We start from the raw sequence: 10,757 nt of genomic DNA, 5'->3' as shown, positions 1-10,757 counted from the left end.
TGATGCCAAAACCAGAAGAGGACACTAAACCTAATTCAGCAGCTCATTAATGGGATCATTCATCATGATCAAGGGGTGCTTATCCCTGGGATCCAAGAATAGTTCAACATATGAAAATCAATCATGTGATGCAACATATTAACAAAGTGAAAGAAAGGAATCACATGGTCATTTTAAAAGATGTAGAAAAAGCATTTGACAAAATTCAATACGGTAAAAACTCTTACTATATTAGGCATCTAAGGAACACATCTCAACAAAATGAAGGCCATATATGACAAGTTCACAGCTAACATCATACTCAGAGATGAAAGGTTGAGTTTTTTTCTCTGAAATCAGGAACAAAACAAGGGTGCCCATTCTCACCACTACTATTCAACAAAGTACTGGAAGTCATAGCTAGAGCAATTAAGCAAGATAAAGAAATAAAAGTTATCAAAATTAGAAAAGAAGTAAAGTTTTCTCTATTTGCAGATGACATGATTTTATAGAGAAAGAATCCTAAAGACTCAACTGAAAAATTGTTAGATCTAATCAATGCTAAATTTGCCAGCTACAAAGCTAACATGCAAAAATCTGTTGCATTTCTATACACTAACAATGAATTTTTCTGAAAAAGAAATAGACATCAATTTGATTTATAACAGCATCAAAAACAATAAAATACTCTATGCTTTACACCTGAAACAATGTAAATTTATGCTTAAACTAAATATTTAAAATTAACTGAAGGTGGATTAAAGACTTAAATGTAAGACCTAAAACCATGAAACTCCTAGAAGAAACATAGGCATAAAGCTTCATGACATGGGTCTTGGTAATGATTTTTGGGGTATGATATTTAAAGCATAAGCAATAAAGTAAAAAATAAATAAGTAGGACTACATCAAACTAAAAAGCTTCTGCACAACAGAAGAACATCAACAAAGTGAAAAGATAACCTATGGAATAGAAAAAAAGTTTGCAAACTATATATCTAATAAGGGGTTAATGTTCAAAATAGATAAAGAACTCAATAGCAAAAAACACAATTAAAAACAAACAAATGATCCAAAGGAGATATAGAAAAAACCAACAGGTATATAAAAAGATGCTCAATATCACTGGTCATTAGGGAAATGAAAATTAGAACCACAGTGTGGTGTCACCTCATGCCTGTTAGCCTGGCCATCATCAAAAAGATAAGAAATCACAGATGCTGGCATGGGAGTGGATAAAAGGGAGCCCTTTTGTGCACTTTGATGGGATTGTAAATTAGCACAGCCAGTGTGGAAAACAGTAGAGAGGATCCTCAAAAAATCAAAAAAGAACTACCATGTGATCTAGCAGTTTCACCTCTGGTATTATATTCAAAGGAAACAAAAATACTAACTCAAAAAGATATCTGCATCCCCACAATCATGGCAACATTATTTACAGTAGCCAAAACATAGAAACAACCTAAGAGTCCGTTGATAGATGAAAGGATCAAGAAGTTGTGAGATTATACACACACACACACACACACACACACACACTAGTGGTCCGGTGCATGAAATTCGTGCACATTAAAAGAGAATTATGAGAAGAAATATTTTAATACTGCTATTTGTCCTTTCTCTATAATAGAAGTATCAAAGATGAAAGAAAATTAGTAAAATGTATATAAAATCTCCCTCCCATCAGAGTCTGGGGTGCGCCATGGGACCTAGAGTCAAGACCCCACCCACCACCCTCACATGCTTGGAAAATGCCGGAGACCTAGACCCAGCCGGCCCCACCCCCATCAAGCCCCTCCGGGTGGGGGCGCGCAGCCTCAGGTCCTTCAGCCCAGTGCCAAAGCGGGGGGTGCGGCCTGAGGTCCCCTGTTAAGCCCTGCCAGGCGAGGGGTGTGGCCTTAGGTCCCCATCAAGCCCCACTGGACAGGGGGCACAGCCTGAGGTCCCCTGTCAACCTGCTGGGTCAGGGGCACAGCCTGAGGTCTCCTGGTCTGGCTCTGGGGCAGGGGGCTCAGTCTGAGGTCTTCTGGCCCAAAGCTGGGGTTGGGGGGCGTGACCTTAGGTCCCCTGTCAAGCCCATCCCTCCCCACCCCACCCCTGCCCAGTAGCGTGATACCAGTGCTGAACAGGGACACACGCATGAGCACGCAGGCAGCGTGACATTAGTGGGGGCGGAAGTCCCTGCCCCTGACCCTGACCACAGTCTGGTTGTGACTGGGACACAGTAATGGACAAACTAGATACATACACACACACACACACACACACACACACCTTTGTTCAAAATTGTTTTATATTTATTTTTCAAGGAGAACAAAGATATCAAAAGGCAGGATGAGATCTATTAAAGTTAAATTAATATAATACATGTATTCCAAATATTTCCTTGGAGCTCAGCACTGTTCAAATTATGGTTGAATCACCTATACTCATTACAACTGGAGAGCATGGGACCTGAGGCTTGGAACCAGAATATTGGACTCTTCTCTAAGAAGCAAGAAGAACACAGTTGTTTGCTGGTTCCTGTCAACATTGTTCAATGCCAACTGTGAATTTTAGGTCTCCTCATATCTTTATTTAAAAGCCTTTTAACAGAATGTTTTTTTCTTTTTAACCAAAATGATAAAAGGATTGACATTTCTTAGTCATCCTCAGTGTGCTTTTGGTATTCCCTCAATGTTGAGGTGACAAAATTCTTTAAAACCTTGCTTCCTTTAAGAGAAAACAAATGGGTAGGAAATAGACTACATTTATTACAGGAAACCAAAGCATTTTGATGAAGTGGGATATCACTTAAAATCAAGTTTTAAATCAGATTTATTTGGGCTTCATTAGGATGTAGTTTTATTATGCTAACAAGTTAGGTTAATTAATATTCATGATAAAATTTGCCTTAACCCCAAGGCCTCTGTTATATATAGGTGCTTTTTATCTCAGTTTTAAAAATGTTTAGAGCTTGGAGCTATTCTTATCAACATTGTATGTGTTCTTAATTTTTTTTAATCTAATATTCCCAACATTCTTATTTTCTACTATTTCATAATAGAATATTTTATGCCATTATCAGGTCAGTTTAATTTTTTTATTACAAAGTAATGAAAAGTAAAGCATTGCCAAGAGTGTTCAAATACAGCTAATGATTCTCAGAAACAGTAAAAGGAAAAGCAACAACAACAAAAACCATGGACAAATCATGTGGTGCTCAGCACCAAGAAAGTACAAAATACAAACTAACAAATGTTGTTGTTTTTCACGTTATTTTTGTAAGATGAGAATGAGCTATTAGTAACGCTGGATACAAAATTGTTGCCAGAGAATTTGGTCAATTCAGCTAATTGTGAGAGAATCTACACTGGTGTTTTGTTTTCTATTTTGTTTTGTTTTGTCTTTATGGGAGTGGTAAATGAGACTAGTAATAAAGGACTAGGGATGAGAAAGTGAGGTTGTGTGAGGGATAGCTGCTAACAGTGTCGATTTATTAAGTGAAGTGTGAATGAGGCGTAAAATAATAAATCCTTTCCCTGAAAAATGGAGCTTTGTAATTGCGGATGTACTTTATACTGGACTCAGCACTGAAGAGAGGAAGCCAAAAAGCACTTACTGATTCCAAAATAGTGAACAATAAACCATCAAAAGAAAAAAAAATCTTTTCGTGCTTTGGTACATCTGTATTTTACATTAGGTCCCTCTTCTCACTCTTCAAGCCTTTCTTCATGCTGCCAGTAGGAATATTTTGATCGAGAGCAGTACATATAAGCAATTATCCTTGGTGACATTTGATATAGTGGGCCCAGAAACCTAGAGATGGGTTTAGGAAAGACTATGTGGCCATCTGAAGCCACCTGGGGTGTTAGGTAGGGCAAGATTAGACAACTGGACTTGGCAGATTCATTTTTACTAATAGTGTGCCTAGAATCAAAAACAAACAAAGCAATGATCAACAGTTTTATGTAACTGCTGTTTTCTGTGTATATTTTCAAAGCATGGGATTTATCTCATCCTCAATGTCCATCTGGTAGATATAGCTGTTTTATACTGCCTGATTTGATCTTGGGCATGAGACTTTTAATGTTAATGAATCAGTACTTCAATATAATACTTTGCCCCCAGTTATGCTATGGTGAGAATCATGAAGTGATTTCCAAACGGTCTGAAAAGCTTTTAACTTATATGACAAAATTATTTGTGTGTGCTAATTTCTACTTGCCACTGGTCCATAGCTTTTTTAGATTCCCAGTGGGATCTTATAATCTACTACCCTTCTCAAGATGAGAGCGAACCATAATAAAATTTAATGGCCTGCCTTTTCCAAAAATCACCCAGTGATTTCTTAATTACCAAATTCAATGCCCATTGTTCTCTCTCTCTCTCTCTCCTTTCCTTATGTATAGCAAATTGCTATAGTTCACCTCTCCTTTCTAGAAATTCCTCTGATTTTCCTTTTTTCCTTGTTTCCTTCCTACTTAGAAGGCTCCTTCTTTGTCTCTTTCACTGACTACTCTTCCTTTACCTACTGGTAAGTAAAAATATTCCCATATATACTGTTCTCTCTCACATCTGTCCTCATCTAGGTGACTCCGTTGGTTTCAACTTGTGTTGACTCCATTTTTAACCATGTCCATTCTCTTTCTATTATATTACAAATATGTTAATATTAGAATACTAAATATACACATTTAGAAATGCCAACCTCAACTCTGAAAAAAATATCATAAATCCATCTTCTTCCATCCATCTCTACTACGACTGCCCTCCCACCCAAATTAACACCCTCTATCACTTGGACTATTCTAGTTGCTTCTCACTGCCCTATTCGCAACTTAAGTTTACTTTCCCTTCTCTCTCTTCCTATCTTTATCCTTTCACCTCATGGAAAATAACATGTTTTTTCATAATTAAAATCTGACCACATTAAAATTCTGCAATTTTTTCTCATTACTTTCTGCACTAGATCAAAAATCTTGCCACACTTCTCTACAAGTCCCATAGTGTGTTTTGGCTTCAACAAATTCAGTATTCTTTTGACTGGTTTATTTTTCTCCTTTACAATATACTTAATACATTTTGAAATTATAATTTTGACCACAGTACTCAGATTTACAAAAACATTCAATGTCTTATCATTGCCAATTTGAAGATTCCAGTAACCTCACTAATCATTCAAGATTGTGCACCTTCCTTTCTAATTTATTTACCATTATTTACATACAACACGTTTACAACTAGTTTTTTCCTACATGGGTATCATATTTTTGTGTTTCTGTCTTTAATTGTTCTTCTCCGTATATTTTGAAAATTCTTCTATTTTTAAGATCAAAACATTACTCAATATTATAAATAAAGGATTAATAGCAGTAATCCTGCCACCAAAAAGTCTTTTCCAGCAGCTACAAGTGATCCATTTTAGATAAAAACTCTCAGCCAAGTGGGAATAGAAGGATCATACCTCAACATAATGAAGGCCATATAACAAACCTACAGCCAACATCATACTCAATGGGCAAAACTTAAATCCATTTCCCCTAAGAACAAGAGCAAGACAGAGATATTTGCTTTCACTACTCTTATTCATCATAGTACTGGAAGTCCTAGCCACAGCTATCAGACAAGAAGAGAACATAAAAGGCATCCAAATTGGAAAGGAGGATGTAATACTCTCATTATTTGCAGATGACATGATATTGTACATAGAAAACCCTAAAGACTCTACCAAAAAACTACTAGATTTAACAAGTGAATTTGGCAATGTAGCAGGATACAAAATCAACACGCAAAAAATCAATGGCTTTTTTTATACACCAATAATGAATTCTCAGAAATGAAAACTAAAAAAAAAAAAATCCCATCTACCATTGTAACAAAAAAATTAAAATACCTAGCAATAAACTTAACCAAGGAGGTAAAAAAACCTGTACTTGGAAAACTACAGGACTTTGGAAAAAAAAGATAGATGATACAAACAAGTGGAAGTATATACCGTGTTCGTGGATTAAAGAATTAATATCATTAAAATGTTCATACTACCCAAAGCAATGTATAGATTCAATGTAATCCCTATTAAAACACCAATGGTATATTTCACAGATCTAGAACAGATACTCCAAAAATGTATATGAAACCAAAAAGGACCCCTAACAGCTGTAACAATCTTTAAAAAGAAGAACAAAGTGGGAGGGATCACAAACCAGATATCAAGTTATACTACAAAGCAACTATAATCAAAACAGCCTGGTACTGGCACAAGAACAGGCATATAGTTTGACAGGACAGAACAGAGAACCCAGAAATCAACCCAAGCCATTATGTTTAATTAGTATTTGACAAAGGAGGCAAGAGCATACAATGGAGTAAAGACGGTCTCTTCAATAAATGGTATTGAGAAAATTGGGCAGGTATATGCAAAAAATAAAATGAAACTAGATCACCAACTTACACCATACACAGAAATAAACTCAAAATGGAGTAGACTGCATATTTTATAAATAAATGACTCACTATAGCTAGATTATTGAAATAAACAAGGTAAATGAAATTCTCCAGACTATTCACCGGTTTAAACATCTTTTACTGCAATCTCTGATTTTAGCAATATGCTATGTGATTGGTTCAATATAAGGTAAATAGTATACTGGTTCTTTAATAAATTTTATATTTGAACTTGAATATATTAAGTGCCTCAAAAACCCAGGTTATTGTCATTTATCCCTTTCTACATTTAGTTTTAAAAGTGGTCTTACAGACAGAGTGAGTTGCCTCTGGGGTGAGCAGTTCCCATATTTACCTAGCTGCCAGAAATAGAGATCATGGAATTGTTTTTAACCCTGAGCAAGACTTACAAATTGAAAATGTCATTGTAAATATGCAAATATTATGGAAATGTTCTTACTGATTAGGATAATTCTAAGAAACCTAATTATGTTCCTGGCCTACCCATCTGTGAGAGCAGTCAATCAGTGAACTGGTTATCCTACTTAGATTAAAAGCTATTAGAAAGGAATAATGCCTGTAAAAGAACCAAGAAACTCAAGAAATGCCAAATGCTAATGTCCACAAACCCAGTGAAATATAATAAGTTTTGTCTTTATTTATAATTATAGCAGCTGCATGCAGGTTAGAAATAAGTAAATAAATAACCACAGTTTATCTGAATTTCAGGGCAACACTTTCAGATGTACCCCATTGAAATGAATTGGAATGAAAACATTTAGAGTATATGTGGAAATTTAAGGGTGCCATTTTGTAATCATACTTGTAATCATAAGGTTTGCTAAAATCCACTTTTATCATTGACATTTCAAAAACAAGGATAAAGACTCAATGTTTGTAGTTTATCCTAAGAACTCATATCAGGAACTCTCTTTTTGCTCTTCATTGGGGGAGAAGACAACTGGGAAATATGCTTTGGTGTTTACGGTTGTATATTTGTTTTGGGTATTTCATACTGGCTTTGTAGAATAAGTTTTTTATCAATAGACCAAGTTATGAGTGTTAATCAAAGATACAGGATGGAAGACAAAGTCTGCTATTCATAAAATATGAAATTCTCACCAGTGGTATAAAATACACCATTGATGTGTTTGTTTTCTTTATTTTTTATAAAGGAATTGCAACAGTATCTAGCTAGCCTGGCTGAACAGTGCAGTGCTGACAATAATGGTGTAGAGCTCCCAGTTGTAATAATTCTTGATAATCTCCATCATGTGGGCTCTTTGAGTGATATCTTCAATGGTTTCCTCAACTGCAAATACAACAAATGGTATGTTTATGAAATATTTTGAATGATGAAACATAAAAAAAATGTGATCAAATATGCTTTCTGTGTCTTTATACCTCTTAAGACTTATACAGGTGTCATTAATTTGAGAAGCCTTCATTAATATTACATATTTCTAAAAAAAATTCTCGATGTATTTCTTAGAAAATCTACTTATTCATTCAATAACTATGTCCCAGGCATGTTTATGGGAACATGATTTGCCTGATGATGTTAGCTTCAGCAAATAATCAGGAGGTCTGGGAGACTATGTCAGTGATAGAATGTTTGAGTCAGGAGAATGAAGAACAAGAATGAGTCTTTAGAGTTCTGCTTCATTCTTAGTCCATATCAACGTTTAAATTCAACCTTTCTATAGAAGCAAATTTAGTCCATTCAGATGTACCTCTCTCCATTAATGAGTGTAATTTTTAACTATTAAAGTGAAAGGAAAGGTTGAAATAGAGCATAAAAATATCTGAAAATCCACTTAAGACTCACTAGCATGGCTCTAAAAAAAGAGACATATAAGTGCAATAACATAAGCATTAGTTTTAATGGTGCAAGTATTCCAATTAATCTCTGCTAGAGTTTTTTTTTAATTTTTTAATATAGATATTATCTTTTAATATAGATATTGTCAGCATTTACTTATTAATACTGACACAAAGATACAAATTCTTTCATGCTATTAAGAACCTTTAAAATAACTGTGAAATAATAAAAGAGGGAAAATAAATGAATTTGATTATAAGCGTGAGAATCATAAGATGTTAGAGTGGAATGAGACCAGTGTGATTTTCCTGTCTAATCTTTTTATTTTATAGATGCATAAACTTAGGCTCAGAGAGGTGAAGGAGTTTTCAGGGTGAAATAGGTGGGTTTAGGAAATTTTAAAATTATGGAGTCCATGGAAAAAGGCGCAGGGCTACAGAGCTGCAAAAGGGTACACTTCCGTGAGACAAGGGAGCTGTGAGTGGCAGGAGGCATATTTCCATGAGATAAGGGAAGTTGGGAGCTGAAAAGGTACACATTTACAGAATAAAGGGAAGGAAGCCCCTCATTCAAAGAGGGAGGGTGAAAAGCCCAGGGGAAATAGGAGGATAATAAAGGAGAAGGAGGGAATTCAAGTACTTCACAGAGGCTTGAGCTCAGGAGTTGCTATAGTGACCAAATCAAAGGGGAATAGTGACCAATCAGGGGATATTGAGGCACAAAAACTGCAGCCTTTATAAACCCTGCAAAAAGGGACCCCGTAAGACCCTTACCCCCTCCCCATGTGGGAGTCTGTGCTATGGGAGTCTGTGCTGTGGGACTTTTTCCCTCTCCCCACATGGGAGTCTGTGCTTGTTGCTCAATAAATCCCCACCTTTGCTATACCATCCTCCGTCCATGGTTTCATTCTTCAACTCCAATGGACAAAGAGCTCTTGGGAAGCCATCCTGCCCAGGGGAACACTTTGCATTTCCAGTCCAAATTTCCTGTTTCAGAGGGAAAATGCTTTGCCCAGAATTCGAGAGCTGAACTTACAACACCAAATCCTAATTTCCAGTTCAATAATCTTTGTCGTTTTGCAACCGAACATTACAAAATTACCCTTTTAAAGTCTAATTATATATGGAACAATCACATTTATCTAAATTGTTTTCTAAGACAATTTAATATATTAATCTATTTTACCGTCAGTACATCTGCATATTCTACTCTCTTTTCCCCCCAGTCCATATATTATTGGAACAATGAATCAGGGAGTTTCTTCATCACCAAATCTAGAGCTGCATCACAATTTCAGGTAAAGATAAATTGAATGCTTGCTTTGTTTTTTGGTTTTTGGAGGGGTTTTTTTCCTTGTCTCTCTTTGTTTTTGTGGTTGTTTTCCATTTGTGCATTGACAGACCCTGCCTGTGGTGATCTGTGGTGTGAAAATAATTCTCACTTTGTATGACAATCTTTCTCAAGCAGACTTTGTAGGATCCTCAACCTGTAATCAGAAGTGTTTCTTTAAAAAAAAGAAAAGAAAAGAAATGTTTTTCCTGCTCACTTTGTCACTAGCTGAAGCAGAGCACTTTTCCTGTGTGAGGAATGTGAAGAGAGTTCCTGTTTTAGGACTTGTGATTCTCCGGCAGAAGAGTGCTCCGTGTGGATCCTCCCACTCAGTTCTGAGGCACGGGAGCTTCTCTTTATCTCAAAAAGAAGAGTTAGTTACATAATAGCTCTAATGCTAATAGACCTCTTCACCCCTTTGATTATTAAAATGTGGCCACCAATTGACAAAGGAACTCTATATTGGAAAGATAATTATTATGGATTTAAAATTTAATAATGTAAAGATTTCTGATTTTCTTTTCTTTTATTCTTTTTATAGGTGGGTACTATGTGCAAACCACACTGAACCAGTGAAAGGCTTCTTAGGCAGATATCTTCGAAGGAAACTAATAGAGATAGAAATTGAAAGGAACATCCGCAATAATGACCTAGTCAAAATTATAGATTGGATCCCTAAAACATGGCATCATCTCAACAGTTTTTTGGAAACACATAGTTCTTCTGATGTTACCATTGGTGAGTTGCAAAATTGCAATATGCCATTTGCTAGGAACTAAGAGTACATGGTGAAGATGACCAGATTGGATGGTAGAAAATAACAAGTGAAGCTTATGTGTTTCAAGCTTCCAAAGATTTGTTTCATTTCTTTCATGCTGAAAGTTTGCCTTCTTCTAAGTTTTGGATCTCCAATTTGTCTGACAATTGTGGTTTACTAAGATATTACTGAAATCAAATAAGTTTAAAATAGATATTCTAAAAATCAGATAACCATCTATAATAATAAAAGCATAATATGCTAATTAGACTGGACAGCCAAACGACCTTCTGGACATTCTTCCAGATGAAGCCACCAAGGTGGGAGCCAAGGCAGAGGGGGTTAGGGACAATCAGGCAGTCAGGTAAGCAGTTAGGGGTGATTAAGCAAGCAGGCGAGTGGTTGGGGACGATCAGGCAGAGGTAGTTAGGGATGATCAGGTGGG

General features: G+C 36.0%; 1 protein-coding gene across 1 annotated transcript in view; it reads left to right on the top strand.

The window, feature by feature from the left end:
- The window catches only part of NAV3 (neuron navigator 3), a 351,070-nt gene that overhangs the window by 327,427 nt on the left and 12,886 nt on the right, over positions 1-10,757 (top strand). Inside the window, 3 exon segments of the mRNA XM_015561356.1 lie at positions 7,580-7,734; positions 9,452-9,523; positions 10,097-10,293. Of these exon segments, the coding sequence (XP_015416842.1) occupies positions 7,580-7,734; positions 9,452-9,523; positions 10,097-10,293 (424 nt within the window).

This window comes from Myotis davidii, unplaced genomic scaffold (assembly GCF_000327345.1).
Source record: "Myotis davidii unplaced genomic scaffold, ASM32734v1 scaffold415, whole genome shotgun sequence".
NCBI classification, from domain to species: Eukaryota; Metazoa; Chordata; class Mammalia; order Chiroptera; family Vespertilionidae; genus Myotis; species Myotis davidii.
This window is presented reverse-complemented; position numbering and strand designations above follow the sequence as displayed.